General features: G+C 34.6%; 1 protein-coding gene across 1 annotated transcript in view; it reads right to left on the bottom strand.

The window, feature by feature from the left end:
* Positions 1 to 346: 346 nt before the first annotated feature.
* The window catches only part of UBXN2A (UBX domain protein 2A), a 40862-nt gene continuing 17312 nt past the window's right edge, over positions 347 to 23896 (bottom strand). The window contains exons 3-7 of the mRNA XM_063078684.1: positions 21678 to 21816; positions 18612 to 18718; positions 14729 to 14866; positions 13264 to 13422; positions 347 to 4242 (exon numbers count right to left, since the gene is read on the bottom strand). Of these exons, the coding sequence (XP_062934754.1) occupies positions 4050 to 4242; positions 13264 to 13422; positions 14729 to 14866; positions 18612 to 18718; positions 21678 to 21816 (736 nt within the window). The 3' untranslated portion in view covers positions 347 to 4049. The remainder of the gene's footprint in view (positions 4243 to 13263; positions 13423 to 14728; positions 14867 to 18611; positions 18719 to 21677; positions 21817 to 23896) is intronic.

Here is a 23896-nt window from a genome sequence, read left to right as displayed (position 1 = left end):
AGGTCCCCCAATATTATCATAGAGCAGATGCTTCTTCTGTCACTGTGGAAGGGCTTTGTGGAGAGAGACATCCTATTCTTTGGTCTCTGCTGGTGACTCCCCTTGTGTCATTTTATAATTTTCTATAATGAATATGAATTACCTGTGCAAAAAAAAAAATACATTTAAAACAAGTGACAGTCAAAGGTTCAGATCCCCACACTGGCCAGCCGCAGAAAAAGTTAAAAATAAAAAGATAAATAAAACAAATGACAAAGAGCCAAATATTAGTGTACTGAATAAACCACTATTTGAGCATTTAGTGTGATGAACAATATTTTAATTACATGATTTTGTATTAAGGAAGAAAAAGAACAAAGGAATAAACCCTATTAAAGAGTCGTCATGCTAGTTCAACTCAGGACACAAAAGATGGTTTAAAAATAAACACAACTATTGAGTTGGTATTAAAAATATCTCATTTCCACATTTCTGAGTATTAAATTAAAGTAACCTCGGTTAAAGTGAAGGCACCTAATAAATGTTTGTTGATTATTAAAACTGAATGACTTTGCCAAATGAAAATGACAAATGTATCCATATGTAACTATTGTACAACAAGTGTAAATTATTTCACAGATCCTTTTAACAAACAGTATTTCATCCTTAAGAGAACAGTTCTTTAGCCATTAGCAAAAGATTGCTTTCAAAATACTTTAAGGCACTGAAATAAATGCATACATACCATGTTATCAACACACTGAAACATCATGAAAAGTATACTGAATGAGAGAAGTATATAAAATAAATAAGATTACTTTTTAACTTGGATAATGCATAGTAATTTAACCATTAAACAGAATCTGTAAAATTACAAATGTATTTCTATACATCAGTCCTAGCAATTATTTTCCAGAAATCAATTGATAACAGTTTTGAAACTTAGGTCCAATTGTATTCCATACCTAAGATGCTTGCTTATTTCCAACTTTTCCTTCCCTTGGCAAATTCAGTTTATGTTTTCCAAAGTCAACTGTTTTGAGTATTCCACACATTTAATTAACAACTTTACAACTTTTAAACTTTCAGGTAAAAAAGCTCTGTCAGGTGATTCTCATTTTAGAAAACCTTTGACAATATTCACAGTAACGAAAATTTTCAGTTATAAAAATGAAGGTTTTATTGCTGATGACAGGTCTTTCTCTATAATGAACTTTCACTGGGGTGTATTCTACATTTACACACAAGAAAACTCTGTCTTCTGGCTAAATAACTATTAACTGGAAAATCCACAAACGAGGCTTTTCTATAGGTACACAGAAAGATTCTCAATGACAGGCCCTTTATAGAAATAGAGAATGATATATTGATCAGGTATATTCGTAATCATCCTAAGTTATTTTCTATATCTGAAAGATAAGTTCATTGATTCCACCATCCCCTCATTTTATAAGAATGACAAACAGACAAGACTCTCCTTTGTCCTCCTCCTCCTCTTAATATAAAGACAGACTTCGCCATGTGGAAGGATGGGAACTGGGAAAGGAAGCATTCTTAAAATAGAGCACAAACAGAAGATATATCTTATAAGCTATAAATCTAGTTACACATATACTTCCCTTCTGTTATTATTGAGCCTTTAGTAAAAATGGTTAAATATCCCAACCTTGACTCAGCTGTGCTATAGGATAAAGCAAGGATTTATATCATGATTAGTCTGGGGTTAAAGGACTAACAGACTTTCTAAGAGCAAACTCTGGGGAGGAGGATAAAACTTAGAGGTCTAGCAGCCCCATTTCAGTCGAGTCTTCCACTGTTCGTGGTGAAGCATGTAGGTTTTATTTTCTTAGGGTGAAAGCCTAGCGCAGGATTTCCTGAAGAGTGATACTTGTACCATATGCCTAAGAATCAATCGAGATTAAAAATGCAGAGATCTGGCACCCATCCCAGATAAAGTGAATCATAATATTTGTGGTAGGTGACAGGAACAGCCATTTTTGAAAAGTGCCCCAGGTGGTTTTTGTTTTTCGGAGGCTGGCCAGTATGAGAATCTGAACCCTTGACCTTGGTGTTATAACACCGTGATCTAACCAACTGAGCTAACAACTGGTCAGCCCACAGTTTATTATTACACTGAAAACTGAGAGTCATTGAGAACCATTTCTTTATATGATTGGTTCTCAAAGTGTGGTTGAGGGACACTTTGGGATTCCTGAGATCCATTCAGGGGGTCTGTGATGTCAAAACTTTTTTCATAATCATACAAAGGTGTTATTTGCATTCTCTCATGAGTGCATTGTGGTGCTTTCCAGTGGCTACATAATGTGTGATATCACAACAGATTGAATGTAGAATTAGATATGAGAAACCACCTGTTTTCTTTAATCATATAAAGATATTTGCAAAAAACAGAATGCAATGCCACTTTTCTCACTAAATCTTTTTATGCTTTGGAAGTTATTATTTTTAAATGAATAAAACTTTTGAATAAATATATATATGCATATCCTACATAAACAAAAGGTTTGAGAACTGCTGCTTTACAGTATACATCCAGAACCCTATGAACATTACTGCTGATATGGGCCACTTAGTTCCCTGGTGCACTCAATATATACTTTTTTTATTTTTTATTTTTTAAATTTTTATAAAAGATGACCGGTAAGGGGATCTTAACCCTTGACTTGGTGTTGTCAGCACCACGCTCACCCAGTGAGCAAACCGGCCATCCCTATATGGGATCCGAACCCGCAGCCTCGGCGCTCCCAGCGCCACACTCTCCCGAGTGAGCCACGGGCTCGGCCCTCAATATATACTTCACTTTAAATCTGATTCAATAGGACATTTGTGAAAAAGCTTCTTAAACTTATTTTCAAGCAATTGAATTTAATCTGACAGTGAAATATTGAGGTCTGATTTTAGTTGAACATCTAAGATACAAAACATGATTTCTTGGTGACATCAGAATGTAATAAATATGTGTTATAACAACAAAGTCAAGAGTTCAGATTGCCTTACCGGCCAGCTGACAGGAAAAAAAAAAAAAAAAAAAGTAATAAATAGTCTTTCAATGTATACACAGGTTGACTCTGACGTATGAAATGGAAAACCATACTTTAACGAGGAGCATTTAAAAAATATTCATTAATTAGTACAGTGACAACACAGGCATTAGATTCTAAGTGAGTGGTGGCAAATGAATGGCTAATCCCAAATCTTAGCTAAAAAAAAAAATCCCTAATATTTGAAAGAAATTATAGAAAGGAGATAAACTGGGGTTCCTGGGCAGAAAAATTTTTTTTTTAAATTACATTTTTTGAAAGTATAGAAATGTGATTAATACTGACATTACACTAAGCTACACAATTTTATTCTTAAATGAAAATACATCTTAGATACTGTTTCCCAATTGATATTTGAGTATATCTTGCCATTACAGAATGAAAACTGAGAAACCACTTTGAGGTTCAGGCATAGCCGTGGTTAAAACAGGTCCTTCCAGCCTTTTGATTATATCTGAATTATAAAATTATTACACTGATGCTTTTAACCTGCCATGTATGTTTTTTTTTTTTAACATATTGCCATTTAAAAACTCTGAGACAACTAATGTTTAAATAAATCCCTACTGTTTGGGAATAATGTTTGAAGGACTGATGCTGTAAACATATTTGCTAATTTATACCATATTAAGATTCTAAATGATACAGCTATTTAAAATATCTTTTTTGGGGGCTGGCCATTTAGTACAGTTGGTTACAGCATGGTGTTAAAACACTGTTGAAGTTTCGGATCCCCATGTAGGCCAGCTTCCACCGCCGCCCCCAAAATGCATAAAATATGTTGATTAATCAGTGTTTGAAAATAAGTATATTCAAAAGTGCATCAAATATAGTTTCCAGTCATATGTTACTTTCCTACTGTGTACTTATTTAAAAATCATTGGGAGAGTTAAATAATACTCGAACTACAAGTCCAGCAAATATGACTTCTTTCCATTTTGGTTTGCATGTCCACTTTCAACCACCACTTCTCTCCAAATTTTCCACTTAGTCTATCAAAAACTAATGCTATGAAAGTTCTCTAAATGGTTCAGCAGTTTTTTGGAGTCTCTGAATGATTACAGCATTCTGTAAATCTGCTTCTTCCAGTGTGAGTCTTTCATCTAGTAATTTGAGGAAAGGAAGAGCTGTTGCCAGGAAAAAGGGAGGACTTCGTTGAGATCCTTGGTATTTTTCGATGAAGTCTTTGATGTGGCTTACCCTGTAAAACAGCACAAGCTATTAATATAATTTTATGGAAGCTTGAATTAACTAATTTAAGGTAATAACTTGTGAAGGTATCCGGATATGTTTTAATATACATTATGTCATATATGTTCTAATATATATTGTTCTACATATTCTTATACATATATGTTCTATATACTCTAATACATAGAATAATCAAATTATATGATATAACTAATCATTGGAGCTACCTTTTAAAGGATGGCCCCTAGATATTTGATGATAATAAGAAATTACTATTAATTGTCTTAGAAGTGACAAGGGTACTATGGCTACATTTTTAATAAGTCATCTTTCAGAGACACACTAAAATATTTATATATGAAACTATATGAATTCTGGGATTTGCTTAAAGATAGTTCAGTGGGAGCTGAATGATGGATCATTATATCTTCTCTTTGCTTTTGTATGTATCTGAAATTTTTTATAATAGAAAGTTTACATATATATATAACTAGCTGTGAATGGAACAGAAATGGCCCAACCAATGAGCCTACACAGACACAGATTGTTTCTGTTAAATATCAGGTCATGTTGTGCTTTAAATCCAATTAGGAAAACTTTTAACTCAGTGCAGGTGGAATTTCAGTTAGTACAATAAACATAGTGTTATTCACTGTAAAATAATATAGTCATTGCAACCTTGAATGTAGCTCAAAGTTCTGCTCATGTGTGTGTGTATTTAGAGAAAGGGAGACAGGACATATCCAGTTGATTGAAACTAAGATACCACTGATTTTAAGACACATCCTTTTTCTATGCACGTAAAAAAAACTTTTAGAAAATCCAGATTATAAAATTTTTCCATTACACAAAATACTTGAACAAAAGTTTTATTTTATATATTTATTGAAAGAGCACTTTTAGACTTGATTTCACACATTTATCAAATCACTCATGTACCTCCATAAAATGGAAAATATAAGTAAATAAATCAACTATCACTTGAACATTATTCAGACTCAGATCCTCTGAATCATTTTTTATTTGGTCAACAATGTACATTTTTCCACATAGTACCCACCCTCTGTATCATAAGGTATGTTGATGATACAGAATTTATTTTAAAAGTGCTCCTCTACTGTCCCTGGGATGCTCTTTCATTCCACTAACATTTGGTCTGCATGCTTTGAGGCAGATGCTAAGGCAAAGACAGTTGTGTCATGACTGCCAAATGGCCAACAACAGATTACAGGATGCATTCCCATTTCAGAGATGCTAAAATGTGAAAAAAACCCTGCAACTCAGAATTAATGAAATATGGCATATCACTTTAGACAGAATTCTTCCATTCAATTGTTTCACTAAAATTCACTATGGGCCAGTCTATTAAATTGTAAAGGTTACCAAAAAGTCTAGGATAAGACATGGTCCCGTGTATTTACATGGGTACCCAAAACTGGATAACTAAAGGCTAAAGCTTATGTCAGTGAATATAAATATAAAAAACAAGAAAACAATAAAGATTAAAGGAACTGGGGAAATATTTCTGGAGGTGGAAGGATTTGAGTTTGGTCTTTTTTTTTTTTTTTGGTGGCTGGTTGGTATAGGGATCTAAACCTGTCACCTTGGTGGTATAAGGCTGTGCTCTAACCAACTGAACTAACAGGCCAGCCCATGAATGTGGTCTCAAAAGGTAAGATTTGGAAAGGTTAGACAAATGAGGGACGAAGAATGACAGGGGAATGAATAAACTATGCACATGGAGATAGGGAGGCATCGGGCTTAGCAAATTTGTGTTTCAAAAATAAAGAAAATTTCTACTTACCCAGCCCTTCTTCCCAAATAATAAGGAAAAAAAATCAAGCTAATCTTAAAAATAGTCTGCAACACTCAACACAATAAGAAAATGAAGAAACATCTGAAGAACTGTCAGCAAAAATTAGTAATCAAACATTCCTATATCCAGTCAAGCTGTATATGGGCAAAGTGAACAATCCTGTACCTCTGTATGTATTTTCAGTTGATTAAAAAATAAATCAAAATAAAGAACTTTAATATTAGGAAGTAGCTGAATGAAGAGCTGGGCAGTAAGCACTAACAAAGCTCATTACAAAGTTTAGGAAAAATAATTGTTTTAACAGGGTTAACAAGACAATGAAATTTTAAAAACTTCATTTTCTTATTGGAAATCATCATGTTGAAGGAATATCTGTACTTCCATGTTTATTACAGCTCTATTTACAATAGCCAAGAGTTGGAACCAGCCTTAATGTCCATCAATGGATGACTGGATAAGGAAAATGTGGTATATATACACAATGGAATACTATTCTGTCATGAAAAAAGAATGAAATTCTGCCATTTGCAGCAACATGGATGAACTTAGAGAAAATTACGTTAAGTGAAGTAAGCCAGGAACAGAAAGAAAAATAATGCATGTCCTCACTCATAAGTGGGAGCTCAAAAAAAGAAAGAAAGAAAGAAAGATACAACAATCACAATAATACATTGAACTTTCAAAAGGAGAGAATAGAACCGAGGCAATCAGAGGTGGGAAAGGGGGAGATGATGGGGGGTTAGTGAGAAATTGGTAAAGGGCCATAAAACAAGATTACAATGTGTAATGTTGAATATACTAATTATCCTGATTTGAGCATCACATATTGCACACGGGTATTGATAGTCAGTGCTGTACCCCACAGATATGTTCAATCAATTATGTTTCAATTTTTAAAAACTAGCTCATGTAAAAAAAAAAAAAATGAGGTGGAGATTAAATATTTTATTTCCCTGGGAAAAAAAGAAAAAAAAGAAAAAAAAGAAAAAAAAGAAAAAAAAAAAAAAAAGCTTGGACCAGAATAAAAAATCCCTGCTTCCGTTTTCCACATCTTTAGTTTGTCCTCCTTTCACCTGAAAGGAATTTGGGTCACAGAAGAACATTCCACGACAGCATTTCAAACATATGCTTCTTCTGTTGTTAGATAATCAGTTCTCTGATCTAGCAGTCTAGAGTGGTTTTGACATTTAGAAACAATCTAAGTAAAATGCCTTCAAGAGAGCCAAACACATAAAAAGCACTCAGTAGATGGTAGCTAAAAACAAAACAATAACACAAAATGGAAACCAATAAAGACTGTTAGTCTAGATATAAAAATGAAACAACTATGAGACACTTTTAAATATACAGATGAATATATAGATAAATTGAAATTAAAAGGAAGGAGAGGGCCGAGCCTGTGGCGCACTTGGTAGAGTGCTGCGCTGGGAGCGCGGCGACGCTCCCGCCGCGGGTTCGGATCCCATATAGGAATGGCCTGTGCACTCACTGGCTGAGTGCTGGTCACGAAAAAGACAAAAAAAAAAAAAAAAAAAAAAAAAGGAAGGAGAAAATGGGTCGGCTTTAGCTCAAGCGGTTACTTCCTCAAGCCAGACTTCAATCTGTCTAAAAGGAAGGAGAAAGATATACCATGCAAACACTAGTCATAAAGAAACTGATATGACTATGTTAATATCAGGCAAAGTAGATTTCAAAACAAAAAGCATTATCAAAGATTAAGAAAAACAAATCAACAAAAAAAGAAAAAATAAAAAGATTAAGAGGACCTTTGACCTTGGTGTTATAACACCATGCTCTAACTAACTGAGCCAACTGGCCACCCCAAGAAGGACATGTCACAATGCTTTTTAAAAGGTTGAAGAGATTCAGAAAAAGCTACCCCAAAATATGGCCCATCGGCATTTGAGAAACCAGCAGAAGCAGAAAAGTCACTCTCACCTTTTTCTTGCCCTTTTCCCCTTAAAGCAGGCCATAGAAGAATTCTCTGCCCTTCCTCTAAAGTAGGTAGGTCATAAAATTTTCATTTCAGAGGTACCCTCTCTATACCTGGAGGAAAGGAACATCTTTACCCTTAAAGACACAGACTCCAAGAAGAATCTGAACAAATAGGCCTTGCTAAGTTCTCCCCACTTTATTATCATCCCCCTTTGTCCTCCAATCATATTTCTCTACAATTAGCCACTTATCAAACTTAGCATAAAATACACAGATTTCCCTGTTTATTTAGGTCTTAATTTCTGAAGACTCCCATATCAAGCAAAAATTATGCTAAATACATTTGTGTGCTTTTCTCTTGTTAATCTGCCTTTTGTTATGGGGGTCTTGGCCATAAGCCTAGTGATAAGTGAGCAAAGAAATCTTTCTCCCTACGAGGTTAATTAACCAGAAAAACACAACAATTTTATCTCTGCTAGACCTAATTATATAGCTTTAAAATATATAATGCAAATGTTGACATAAGTAAAAGGAGAAGTCGATAAATCCATAATCATACTTCGAGATTTTAGCAGAACTCTCTTGGTAACTGATAAAATAAGCAGGAAAAAAAAATAACTGATTATAAAGCAACAATAATTAAGACAGTGGGGAGCTGGCTAAAGGAAGGATAAACGGACCAATGAAACAGAAGAGTCCAGAACAGATCCAGATATCTGATTTACAAAAAGGTGCCACAGGGTGAGGATAGTCTTTTCCATACACAAGACATAGCCATGTAACTTTTTCTGGCCAATGGGATGTTAAAAGAGTGACACAAGTAAACACTTGCTCAGGGGACCTGCCTCTTGTGCCCCTGTCCTTACTATAAGAACAACATGGTCAGGTAGTTTGATGATTCAAGGAGCCACAAGGAGCAGACTTAGACTCACTGACCAACAACTAAAATCAGAGCTCCCTCAGAGGACCTGCAGAAGTGTGAATGAGCCCAGCTGAGGATCAGCAAAGCCGTACCAGCACATGCATGATAAAGAAATACTGATTATTCTCTGCCTTGAAATTTTTCTGAGAAACAGATGATTGATAAATTTATATAAACAAACAGAAACCTAGACTGTTACCAACAAAAATAGAGTAGATAAATAATTTGTTCCACATAATGAATTATAGTACAATAATGAAAAAGAATTAGCTACAGCTGCACACATGAACATGGATGAGTACCAAAAACATAATAATGAGCAAAAAAAAGTTACAGTAGAACACACACACTATGGTTCCATTAACATCAAGTTTAAAAAAAAAGCAAAACTGCTCTTTCATTTCCTTGTTGAACAATTCAGTTCAAAAGCCATTAATTCATCAGTAGGGCAGAATGTGGGAGGCATACATACCAGAAATGTTAGAGAAGTGTGGTGGCCCAGAAGAGGGAATCAGAAAGCTGGCCCTGCCCCGCATGTCTGACTGGGATGATGAGGGTATCCATGCAGGGGGAGGGGAAGTGGGGGTGGCTGGAGCATAAGCAGGGCTAGGAGCATATCCACATAGAGGAGTTTGTCTAGTGTAGAACGTCAGAAGACAAAAGTGGGGTGAGGAGTTATATCCGCACTGAAGGTATGGGGAGAGGTGGCACAAAGCAGAATAAAAAAGAGCATTCATATGGAAAGTGGTCTACTGCAGTATGTCAGCACCATAAAGGCATGAAGAGAGCATCCAAGCATGGGGCAGGAAAGGCAGCACACAGTGTCAGAGCCTGAGACAGTGAGGAGGTCATTGGCATGGGGTACTTACTGAACTCCAAGCATGAGAAAAGACACCCCTGTGGAGGGGTGGTATAGGGTTATGAGTCAGAGACCCAGTAGGAAGAGAAGGGAATCCACATGGGAACTCAACAAGGAGAGTCAAAGCCCAAGGAGAGTGAGAAGGCTTCATGTGGGGAAGGAGATAGCAGTGGAAAAAGGAGATTGGTTACATATAGCAGAACTGATCAAACGAATAATATATTAAGAGTAACTGCAGCCAGGCCTCTCATTGTGGGAGAAGTTAGTTACAAATATGGAAAAGAGAAAACTAGAACAAACCCTATGGATTGAAATGCATTATGTGAACTCATGGTTTTTGATATATAAAGATATAGAAATAAATACAGATGTAAATGTACGTGCATATGTATAAATGCATATATGTATGTGTGTCTGTGTGTGCACGCGCACGTGTGTATCCAACTCTACCTCTGTCCACGCAGAGGGCCTGGGAGTGGTGGTAACCTAATGAGCAGCAAGTACATCTAGTACCCAGGATCCTGGCTTCTTAATACCACCATCTTTTAAAAAGGGCTTCTTGGAAAAGCACATAAAGAACCTGAAAATTTTTTTGTCCAGAAAACAAGGAAAAGCTCAAAGAATAAAGGGAACATGTCAAAAGAACACACGAACCAGTTTAAAGGAGGTCCCACTAACTGTACCTGGGACAATTTAGGCATTAAAATAAATAATGGTGGTAAAATTATAACCTATTGCTGTAGACTGGATGTCCCCTGCCCCCAACTGAAGATTAATCCTCCCTGTAAATGTTGAGGGTGAGAAATTCTATTATGATAATTGAAAGGTGGGACCTTGAAGAGGTGATTAGATTGTAGGACCATGATGTAGTGAATGGATTAATAATGGTGGTCATAGGTGTGGTTCTGAGGGCTTTAAAAGGAGAGCACGAGAGTCTCTCTCTACTCTCTCTGCTTCCACCATCTTGCAATGTGAGACCCCTGGGTCCCTGTCACCACCACCAGAGATAGACTTTGGACTTCCCAGACTCAGAAACTGTAACCAAGTAAATTTTGTTTTCTTTATAAAATATCCAGTTCCATGTATTTTGCTATAAGCAACAGAAACAGACCAAAACACATATTGAATAAAATAGGAAACCATGACTAGATACAGATATAAATAAATAAATAAATAAATCTGATGTCTTGTGAGGAACATGATAATTATGCAATTTCAAAGTTCTCCTTCCACAAAATACATATTAATTACAAAAGGAAAAAGAATAACTTTACAGTGAAGAGCCTGGTGAATACCACTTTAATCAAGCAATCAAGCTTAACATTATCAAAATAAGAAATATGTAAACGATGCCACCTGTTAGAATGCTATGAGAGGTACACAGAATCAGTTCAGTGACATTCCTGACAAAATTAGTGACCTAAATAGAATTACAAATAAAAAAAAAATTGGCTGGTTATCTTTAAAAATGTCTAGGCTGTGAAAATCAAAGAATGACTGAGGAACTACTTCAGAGACATGAAAACTAAATGCAACATGTGATTATGAATAGCCTTTTGCTATAAAGAATATTACAGCTAGCCACGGGGGTGGGGGAAAGGAATATTAGATTAAATGGCAAATAGTTTAAAAAAATTTTTTTTAATTTAATTTTATTTTTACTTTAAATGGCAAACCTTGAATAGGGTCTGAATATTATTAGTCAGTAGAACTGTATCAGTGTTAAGTTTCCTGATTTAGATGGCTGCATTGTGGTTATGTGTGAGAATGTCCTTGTTTGTAGGTAATATACACTAAAGTATTTCCGATGATGGGACATCAGACTGGCAAACTGCTCTTCAATGGTTAGGGAAAAGAAGTTCTATACACTGTACTTGAAACTTTTTTGTTAAGTTTGTGATTGTTCTAAATTTAGACTAATTATTTGAAAACAAGCAAAACAATATTTTGGGGGGATACACATATGCTTGGTGTTTAGAAAATATACGAAAAATGGTCAGGGCCCCTCAGATGTTCAGAATCTTGCCGAGCATTTGATGTAAATAGGCATATGCACTCAGGTGTTCCTTGGTTATTGTCTAGTGTAATTGCGCATGTGCACCCAGGTGTCCTGGGTTATGGACTTAAGTATAAGGATCAGTGGCTCTGATCCTCGGTGCCTCCCAGCCCCAGGATGCCTCCTCGTACGGGGGTGGTGGCATGGGGAGGCCACTACTGCTGCTGGAGGCTGCTGCTGCTAGTGCCCTCGGGACCCTCTGCAAGGCTACTGCCACTGCTGGACCTGTAAGCTACCGGACCTGTAAGCTGCTGCCGCTGAGGAAGCTGAGGACTGAGCTCATGTCATCTGCCAACAGCTCCTGGAATCCTTCCCAATTATCTAGCATGGACCTGTCTGTGTGTGAGGGGTCTGGGGACCCAGTCTGAACAGTGGGTTTGGAGGGTCTGAGCCCTAGCTCTGATGATATAAATGGAAACTTAGTATAACTAAAATAATAACTAAAATAATGAAACATTTTGGCTTTAGTTACGATTTGCCTTACTTTACACTTGGTGAAAGTATGAATAAAAGCAGAAATGATTAATACAAATTTTGGACAGTGTTTCTTACACAGAAGAGACACGATCAGGGAAAGGCACATAAGGTATATTGGTAAGAATATATATTTTGAGCTAGGTGGTACATAGGTATTTTATTATTGTTCTTTTAACTCTATATATGAGGGGTCTTCAAAAAGTTCATGGAAAGATTCATATTATCTTTTAATTCTATATTTCCAAGAACTTTTTGAAATACCCTCATATTTATTGTTGTTTATCCATATATTTCCTGAAAAAATTTTTGAATGCTTAAAAAAACCCCCCAAAACTATACACAGTATTTTTCTACTTTTAATTAAATGAAAAAACTTTTAAGAAAACATGAAAGACTGGAAAAATGCACCAATTGGGGCGGGCCCTGTAGCTCACTTGGGAGAGTGCGGCGCTGGTAGTGCCGAGGCCGCGGGTTTGGATTCTATATAGGGATGGCCGGTGCACTCACTGGCTGAGCGTGGTGCGGATGACACCAAGCCAACGGTTACGATCCCATTACCGGTCCAAAAAAAAAAGAAAAGAAAAATGCACCAAATTGATAATATTATTTCTGAGTAGTGAAATTCACATTGACTTCAATTTCATTCAATATTTTTCTGTATTTTCATCCTATGATGTACAGAAAAATGCATATTTTTAAACATAATGCTAATGACTGATTTTAAACATGTTAGAAATTATTTTAAAGTTATATATCAAGTTAAATAGGAAAACTAATCAAACAACCAGAACGAAAATCCATAAAACAGATTGAAAATACTTCATTAATGCCCCAAATTTTCAATTGTGACTTATTAAAATCCTTGTTTAGTTCTTAAAGACAACTGTTGACTGAATTGAAAGAAAAAATAAAATTTCAACTTGGGGGGTGAAAAAAATCATTCAAACATTAAAATGTAAGACTCACCTATGAGAAGTGTTAAATTTCTGGACAATCCTTTTCCCATTGGCTAACCAGATCTGTATATTAGTGATGGGTTCCAAGTTATTTAGTGGAACAGCAGACAAATTACTTTTATTTTCAACTTCAATACTTTTTGCTTTAGAAACGATTTTTGGTGTGGCACTAGGAAAATCCAGAAAACAAAGTTAGACACGTTTTTCCACTGAGCAGAACTTTATCATTAAATAATTATTATAAAAATTTTACATTAAGTACAGCTTTCAGGAAGATTTTTGTAAGTCATAACTATTTCCTCAATAATAACATAAAGATATTGTATTAGTTATGTCTGCAATATATGATGCTTCTAAGAATCTAATGAAACTATGCATATCATAGTCATTTGTAAGCTTGTAGAGTGCTATGTAAATATATCGTTACCAGTTTTATTTGAACAGTGCTTTAAAGGCTAATTTTACAGGACTGATAGATCTATGGGCTTTATCTCTCTCTACTGTCCAGTTTAAATTTCTAAAAGAAATGACAAGTTCTCTATATAGATTTGTCCTTGAGTTATAAAGGAAAAAGAAACAAAATATTTCCTGATCATTCTGAAAGACAAATCCAGACATTTTGGTATATGTGGATAAATATATACAAGGGTACTTCAAAAAGTTTGTGGAAAAATAGGATGTAAAGATAATACAGGGCTGGCTGGTTAGCTCAGTTTGTTAGAGCATGGAGTTATAACACCAAGATCAAGGGTTCAGATCCTGATACCAGCCAGCTGCAAAAAAAAAAGATAATTCAAATCTTTCTATGAACTTTTTGAAGATCCCTCGTATGTGTCTTGCCAATTTTGATAATTAAAATATGAGAATTTATAAAAATCAAAGTGATTCCCTTATTTAATCTCTTGCATATTCTATCATAAGGCATATAGTTAGATATGATGAAGACTGCAAAACTTGAAAATAAAGGCTTTGATAGTGATACTAAGTTTATCAGGTTTATTTTCATTTTTATTACCTCAAAATTCAGATATTGGGTAGAAGGGGGGAAAGGGAGGGGGTAGGGAGGAATTGGTAAAGGAACACGAAAATCAACTACATTGTATATTGATTAAAAAAGATTTAAAAAAATGTTTTTAAAGATAAAAATAGAAAAAATAAAATAAAATAAAAATTCAGATATTGATCACAGAACACAATGTTTGAGGCACTGGTAACTATAAAGTAGAACCTTAACATTCAAAAGCTAGCATATGTACTCTGTAGCATTAATAGCAAAGTTGAAGTGGTAGATGCAAGAGAGAAAAAACAATTTATCCATCTAATTTGTCCTCCATAAGCAAGACCAAAAAAGTCTCCATGATTTTCTCATGTAGAGCTGGCACATGTTAATATACACTAAGGTAAATACAACTTAGGAGTACTGAATATTAGCCGAGCTTCTGCTTATGGAAAACACAGACGATCAGCACGCTCACCTTCCCAGTCTGTAACCCTGTCCTGAGAAGGGCTGGAACACAGGCTTTGTAGACATACATACTTCATGTTTCTTATCTTCAACTTTAACATCCACCTCCTCTTTATCAAAAATACCCTGTAATTCTGAAGGTAACTCCCTTGGAAGGCAAGAAACAAAATAATAAATCTCCCAATGTTTTTCTTTCTCTGAAAAACATTCTGTATGCAAAAAGAACTAGAAAATATATAGAAATATAACATATAGAAATAAGCGGCATATAATGTTCCCTGAAATGAAATACTGTACCTAAATGTATTTTAAAATTTTAAATAATATGAATACCAAAAACTCAAAAAAAAATAAAGTAATTTTTAAGAGCATAAATTCATTAATAGCATGAGTTTTACAGCAGTACCTAGAATAGTGCTAAAGTCATGAAATATGTGATGACTATATCCTGCTAAATTCAAACAATTTGATCATTCCCATAGGTGCCTGAAGAGGACTAAAAATATGCTAGGAAAACCAAACTCTCATTTCAATTTTTAAATGAAAATATAGATTTACTCTGGAAATGACAAAAGTAAAATATCAAACATTAGGTTTTTAAAAAATGTTTTCACATTTCATTCTCTTAACAGAGAGATTTAAGTAACACAGGACTTGAACTCAGTCTAGGGCTTTGTCTAGCATAACACAGATCCTTCTCTTTAAGCTTCAGTTGAACAGGGACCACATCCATTTCATTCACAAACACACTGTAATTCCAGGAAAAGTGCCTAGTCCACAGCAGGACTTGGACAAATATTTGCTGAATGTTATGATCTTTTGAAGGTAAGGTCTTTTCTAACGAGCACTTGAAAGTTTACAATGTTACAGAATATACTTAATATTCTTGAATGAACTTATATGGGGAAGTTTTGACAAAGGACAAATTTTCACAAATTCTTCTAAAATAATTGATGTTTTTCTGATAACAGAAATAATACAAATTCAATAATACAAATGACTTGTGTACTTTTCTGCATATGTCATACTTCAATTTATAGCTCAGTTGGTTAGAGCATGGTATAATAACACCATGGTCAAGGGTTTGGATCCCCATACCAACCAGCTATCAAAAAGAAAAATCAAAATTTTTTTATTGAATAAAATAGTAGATGCTTTTTCTAAAATAATAATTTAAACATGTAAACACATGTAAAATTAAAAAGTGACAGTCTCTGTAATCTCATTCTCACTTTACAAACTCTGGTATAACCTCTCCTATATTTTTATAGTTACAGTAACTCTATATAATTATTTTATTATTTTCCATTTGGGTTGAAAAGCAACTCAAAGAAGGGAGAAAATATCGGCAAATCATTTATTTGATAAGGGACTTGTATTCAGAATATATAAAGAACTCTTACAACTCAACAAAAAGGCAAATAAATCAAGTTGTGGGTTTTTTTTTTTTTTTTTTTTTTGGTGGCTGGCCGAAATGGGGATCCAGACCCCTTGGCCTTGCTGTTATAACATTGTGCTCTAACCAACTGAGCTAATCGGCCAAAATAATCCAATTTTTAAAACAGGCAAAGAAAAAAATGGACAAAGAATTTGAACAGACATTTCTCCAAGAAAAAATATATAAATGGCCAATAAGCACATGAAAAGATGCTAAAAATCACTGGTCATTATGGAAATGCAAGTCAAAACCACAATGACATACCATTTTACATCCTCTACAGGATGGCTGTAATTAAAAAAAAACCAGACACTAACGAATATTAGTGAGGGTATAGGAAAACTGGAATTCTTATACACTGCTGGTGGGAATGTTAAATAGTAATGCCACCTTGGAATATAATTTTGCAGTTCTTTATAAAGTTAAATACAGAATTAACAACAATTCCACTCCTAGATATATACTTGAGAGAAATGAAAACATGTATGTTCACACAAAACTTATACACAATGTTCATAGCCCCACATGTGGGAATGATCCGAACGTCTAACCACTGTAAATGGATAAACAAAATGTGGTATAACATGCAAAGGAACACTATTTGGCAATAAAAAGGAATGAAGGACTGATACAAGCTATAGCACGGATGAAACTTGAAAACATTATGCTAAATGAAAGAAGTCAAACACAAAAGACAGTACACTTTATGATTCCATTTATATGCAATGTCCAGAATAGGCAAATCCATAGAGACAGAAAGTAGATTAGTGGTTAGATAGGACTGTAGGGCTGTAGGAAGGGGAAAGTGGAGAGTAACTTCTAGTGTAAGGTTTCATTTTGGGGTAATGAGGATGTTATGAAATTAGTGGTACTGATGGTTGCACAACTCTGTGAATATACTAAAAAATAATGAATTTCATACTTCAAAGGGATAAATTTAGGACCAGCTTGTGGCTCACTTGGGAGAGTGTGGTGCTGATAACACCAAAGCCACGGGTTTGGATCCCTATATAGGGATGTCTGGTTAGCTCACTTGGGAGAGCATGGTGCTGACAACACCAAGTCAAGGGTTAAGATCCCCTTACTGGCCATCTTTAAAAACAGTAATAATAATAATAATAAAATAGATAAATAAGTAAATAAAGGGATAAATTTTGTGGTAGGTTAAGCTGTTATTTAAAAAAAATTTAAGTACAAGGATAATCAAATATATTTTTATAGTGGTAAAATTAAAAATAACCTAAACTGCCAAGAACTAAGTACATATGTAAATTATGTCATCATCACGATAAAGCAATATAGATATATTCAGATTTTTCATAATAAATTCAGAATTGGTTTAAACATATGCATATTATGTATGAATCTATGCACAAAAAAATGCCAGGATAAAATTCAACAAAAATGCTAATAGCAGTTACTTCTGGGTAGTTAAGTGATTTTCAAGCTCTTCTTAATATTTAAAAAATTTTTCTAAACCAAGCATATATAACACCTAGAATCATAAATATATAATAAACATTACAATTTTAAAGACCCTAAAGATACTTAAAGATAAATATTAAATAGCAAAGAGGATATGGTATTAAGGAATACTTGGAAAAGTGAATTAGTTTAAGTAAGACTTTGGTTGATCAGAATTCAGGTTACTAAACTTTCTTTTTTCTTTTTTTTTTTCATAAAAAGATGACCAGTAAGGGGACCTTAACCCTTGGCTTGGTGTTATCAGCACCACACTCTCCCGACTGAGCCACGGGTCAGCTCTTCAGGTTACTACATTTTCAATTTCTTATTTATTTATTTATTTTGGCAGCTTGCAGGTACAGGGATAGAACCTTAGCCCTTGGTGTTATTAGTGCCATGCTCTAACTGACTTAGTGAACTGGGCAGCCCCAAAGCTTTCTTCAAAATTATATCTGTGGCAAATATAAATTTACAAAAGAAAAAATATATGTGAATATGTAGGGGTGTTTAAACAACACTAAAAAGGATTCTTCCTGTAAGAGGGTGAACAAACCCATTACATTTTGTGCCCTGCCTGCATGTTGACTCCTGCTTAACCTCATTCCTCACTAACTAGTTACATCTTAACCTTAGGGAAAGCTGTAAAAGAAACACAGTGTCAGGGAGCAAATGATTTATTACAGCAGGTGGTGTCAGTGGTCTAAGCACTAAAACTCGCAAAATCCCCACACTTATGAATCACAAAGACACCTGATGAGTGATATTATCAACTTACCTGCTAATGTCTGATTCTTCACTGAACCCAGCTTTCCTGTATGGAAGTCACCCCAATTAATAAATACCTTGGTATATCTCTGCATGGAATTGCCAGCCTCCTTCTTCAGTCTCAAAGTTCCCTCTCAATTTGAAGGGCATTATACTTTAACCCCTCCTCGCACATTTCCATATGAACCATGTCTAAAATATCCTCCAATTTACAAAGATTGCTTACCCCTTTTTGATGGAGTTCAGAAACTGCTGACCTGCACCATCAGAGTAACTTCTGAAATCATCATTAACCGTGAATCCATTTTTCCATAATTTTATACTTACATCTACCTACAAAGCAATAAGAAACAAAATATATAATTTAATAAGATGTAATAGTAGATTAAGTCCTTGGAAAATTTCTTCCATCACTATATATTGTATGTATCCTTCTTAAGAGCAAACTTCAAATGTAAAATATAAAAAAGAATGTATATACATAATATGGTTTATAAACAGGTAATATTTTAAGAGAAGCATAAAAACAAAATCCCCAAAATAATCATTAATATACTCAGATAACAGAGGATGATACTTGAAAAGGTAATGGAGAGAAAATATTCAGGGAACAAAGAGCTCTTGAAAGCTGAATACAACAGAATTTAAATACAACAGATTTAAATACAACAGAAATTAAGTAAAAGGACTGAATATAAGATTGAGGAAATATCCAAATTAAAATAAAACAACAAAGAGGTCAAAAATAGGAGAAAAATAAGAAAACTAAGAGACTCAGTCCAAGAGGTCCAATATCTAAGGAAAAGCATTTCCAGACAGAACAGCAACAGGAAGGAATAAAATATCAAAGTAACAAAAGATGTCCTAGAATGATAAGGCACAAGTTTCTGGGTTGAATGAATAAAAGAGGACCCACATCAAGGCCCATCAGAACAAGAGATTAAAGAGAAGATTTTAAAAGTTTGCAGACAAGGTCAAGGGTTTGGATCCCCACACTGGCCAGCTGCCAAAAAAACAAAACCAAAAAAATAAAGGCTTGCAGGGAGCAAAACATGCCACATACAAAGCTCAGGTATCAGAATGGCATTCTATTAATCAAGCGTGAAGGTAGAATAAAGGAAAGTTCAGGCCTGCAAAGTTTTAAACCATCTATTCCCCATGCACTCTTTTCTCACACACATTTTTTCATAAAGCTACCTTGAGAATGGCTTCATGTATTCATGTATTGAAATATAACTCTGTACCCCTCAAATATGTTTAATCAATACATTTCAACTTAAAAAAAAGGAATGGCTTCATAAAAATGAAAACATAAAGGGGTTGGTGTTGGTTAGGAGAGGCATGGAACTGAATAATCAGTACAGAGAATACTTAGGGTCATAGATTCCAGGCAAGAGCAGTATAGCTCCCCTAGAGGGGAACCAGTCCATTGGCGAAAGAAGGAGGGTTAACAGAGTTGTCCCTCAGACAAAATTAAGCTGGGGGAGATACAGCCTTCTATCAGAGTTTGGGGATAAATTCATGATTGGTACAAAGAAAATTAAGCCAATGTGGGCAGAAAAATACAATTATTTATCAATTCCAATGAAAATTTAAAAAGCATTAAGAAAAAGAATCACACTACATGACTCACTTATGTTGTACAGTATTTACCAAGTTATAAAGATAAAAAGAAAAATTGATTTAATACCAAATTGTGACATACCTATGTTAGAAAATGAGAGGAGGTGATTTGGGGAAGGGGGAAAGTAGAAAAAAGAGAGCTAAATCCTCATTTTCTGTAATAAAATAAAAAGCCAATCCATAATTTGAAAATCTGAAAAATCAAGAATTATAACTATTAGCACATTATTAGAAACACAAAGGTAAGAGTTACGTGATTGCCTCTCAGACATGGATAGCAGCGCCAAGGAGTAATGGGGCTGTTATTTTTTAATATAAGCCTTTCAGAAATATTAAATTTAAAATTTTTATAACTTAAACTTTGATAACATTTTAAATTAACTTGAAAGGTAAAGTGGAGTAGGGGGGTTTTTCACACATCCTTTTAATGTTTGATTTCAAAGAATCAGCTGGAATCTGCATACCGGCCAGCTGACCAAAAAATTCCCCCAAAGACAGCAAAAACCCCCACCAAAAAGCAGCAAACAAGCAAACAAACAAACAAACAAACAGAGTCAGGTGGATTCTCATAATTGCTATTGCTTTCAGTCTACTGTGATATGTTATTTTGATTCAGATACATTTTTCTAGAAAATCAAACCTCATACAGATAGGTAGTAGCAAAAAGAAGTATTTTAATAGCCTTTCCAGTATGTTCTTCTTTGACACTTCATCAAAATTTAGTAAGTGGTAGTATCTCAAAAGTTAGTTGAGAATCTGAATGTGTAATCTCAAACTTACCCATATACTTGTTACATTAAAATCCTTTAGTGTATGTGACACTTTGGCTCTTACTCATGCATCATTTTATAACATCATGGTCTGGCCATTTGGGAGAGACTAGTTCTCTGAGTTATGTGAATCTTCCAAATGTTGTTAAATTTTGTTGTACAATGAAAAATTATATTCATTAAAATGACACTAATCTTACCAGGACATTCTTTTAAGTTTTGAGAAGCTGTCGAGTGCATGGTGGCAATTTTCCAAAATTCTTATTTTTACTAAAAAAGGTGCTTAAACAAAATTATATCATTTGCAACAAACACTGTAAGCTGTTTTCCTTGAAGTGGCAGGCTCATTTCATTCATTATGAGAAAATGTCTGCCAAATAATCCAAGTCTGAATAACCACAGTCTGTGTGTAAATCAGTCTTTTGTGCAAAAACAATATGCTATGAAATAGCAGATAGTTCAACTTGCCTCTCAAACTGCACTTTTCCTTAAGACACTTCTGTATTATAGAAATGCTTTATGTGTACTTCACATTTTGTCACACAAAATATCAATAAGATAGATGTATATTCAGGGTTTGGGATTTAATAAAATTGATACATTTTATTGCTTCATCAAAGACATTCTTAATTGAAACTAGCTTTTTTTTTTTTTTTTTTTTTCCTTGCAAGTGCCAGCAAAGAATACAATAATTACTAGTACAGTTTGTTGCCACTGCCTTGATTTCTGCTAAGGTGCCAGCAGTTTTACCTACTGTTGCCTTTGCAACATCAGTGCAAAGTCAACACAGTAAAAAAGGTAAATAATATCTTATTATTATGAAAACAGTTTTGACCTCAGGACTCTCTAAAACGTCCATATTTTGAGAAACACTGGAAGAGAAAAAAAGTAATGGATACCTGTTTCTTCTGTTCAGTGGGGGATACACATTTTGCACCAACCTTCTGAGCTTCCTCAAAAAGGCTATCAACAAAATATTCACAATTTGTTTGTCGATTATCACTAAGAGGTTGATTGTCAGATCCTGTTTCACATACCCTAAATAGAACAAAACAAACAAACAAAAAAAGCACTACTGACTACCAGTTCTCTTAAAATTTCCATAAGTTGTTCTAGTTAAGAGATGCTGAACTAAGGCTGGCTGGTTAGCTTAGTTGGTTAGAATGTGGTGCTAATAACACCAAGGTCCAGGATTTGATCCCTGTGGTCACACACACACACACACACACACACACACACACACACACACACACACACACACACACACACACACACACCCCTTGGCCTTTGCCCATACAATGCCAGTAGCACGCAGATCCTCTCCCCAATCCCACCCGCAATGTCATAACTAAAAATGTATGTACACACACACTGCCATTACACACAACCTGGGGGCAAAAGCTGGCCAGGCTGGCTGTGGTCTAGAGTAAAAAATGTATTATTTTAAAAAGGTTCAAAAGGGGTTACTCTGTACTTTTTGGTAAGAGAAAACATTCTTGAAACTCAAGGTGAGAATGCATCAGAAACAATCATGTTTTTGCTCCTTTGCACACTTCAGAATAAAATTTCCCATTGAACAGTTTATTTATAGAATTTTAATATTCTACTGCTTTTTATTTTGTATTTATATTTCATCACATAAGAAGTATTACATAAGATTTTGTTTGCTAGAAAAGATGGTTTCTGGCTGATCCTTTTTGAAACCATGCAGAAAACTTGTAAAAGTACTGAAATATAATTTCTCAGATTCTATAAATAATAACAGTAATCAATACTTCAAGTACTGTCAAACTGTGCCAGGAATTATAAGACACTCTTACTAACTGTGTTGCTAATCTCCCAAGTCTCCCAAGTCTATGTTCCTAACCATGATATCCCATAAAGAACTGTATGTCTCAACTCATTCAATTCTCACAATGACCTTTTAAAGGCAGGTGTTATTTTTATCCCTACTTAATAGATAAAGAAAAAGCTTAAGTAATTTGTTCAAGATCACAAAGCTATTAGGAGGCAGAGCTGTGAACTGAACTCAGGCTGTGCTCTTAATCACTATGCTTAATCTCTCAAAATAGACATCACTATATCATTATTAAAATGCTAATGCTCAGGGCAAAGCTTTAACTTAGGTAAAACTTCCGTAGGTAGTTTTCTGTATATATACCCTTAAAACACTTCATATTATCACAAAGTATTACTGATGACTTTTCCAAAGCAATGACATGACGCTTTTTACACAAAAACAGTCACACCCTAAGAAAATTTCTTATAATACTAATAATTTTTCCCTCCCTTTAATCAGTATAGTTGAGTAGCAATATATTCTAAAAGTCCAGGCTTTGGTGTTTGTGTTTAGATATCCTCACTTAAGTCACACCAACCCTGGGCAAGAAACTTAACTTCTATATGATTTGGTTTCCTCATATGGAAAATGCAGATACCCCCACCTAGCTCACTCACATGGTTGTTGTGAAAATTAAATGAAAATACATATAGGGCTGCCAGTTAGCTTAGTTGGTTAAAGCACAGCCTCATAACACCAAAGTCACAGGTTCAGATCCACAAACTGACCAGCCACCAAAAAAAAAAAAAAAAAAAAGAAAAAAAAATATATACAAAAGCCTATATGTGGAATATAGTAAGTACCAGTACAGATACTGGCACACAGTAAATTCTCAAATATTAAATAATAATATCATTATGACCACTTTATGCTTTCTAGTATTCAATTGTTTCTTCTGTTCAGAAAGCAGTTAGTGCTTAATTACTAATTACAAGTACAAAGCCAATAAAGCTGGGCATCCAGAGTAGCTGAAGTTTTATTTCTTTATGTTACCTATTTGATGTGTAAATTCTATTAAATGTCATCATGTTAGTTCAAATCATTCAAACATTTGCTGAGTACCTACTATATGGTAGGTGGTAGGAAAATATAAAGACAAGTAAGAAATAGCCTAGGTTTATAAGAGGTTCAGAGTTGAACATGTGGAGCTATACAACGGGTCTTCAAAAAGTTCATGGAAGGACTTGTATTACCTTTTAACTCAATTTTCCCATGAAATTTTGGACGTACCCTCATATAATAAGAAATAGTTACAACAGAGACATTTATAAAGTAAAA

This window comes from Cynocephalus volans, chromosome 14 (genome assembly GCF_027409185.1).
Source record: "Cynocephalus volans isolate mCynVol1 chromosome 14, mCynVol1.pri, whole genome shotgun sequence".
Lineage (NCBI taxonomy): Eukaryota > Metazoa > Chordata > Mammalia > Dermoptera > Cynocephalidae > Cynocephalus > Cynocephalus volans.
The sequence above is the reverse complement of the archived record's forward strand: the minus strand, read 5'-3'. Positions and strand labels throughout refer to the sequence as shown.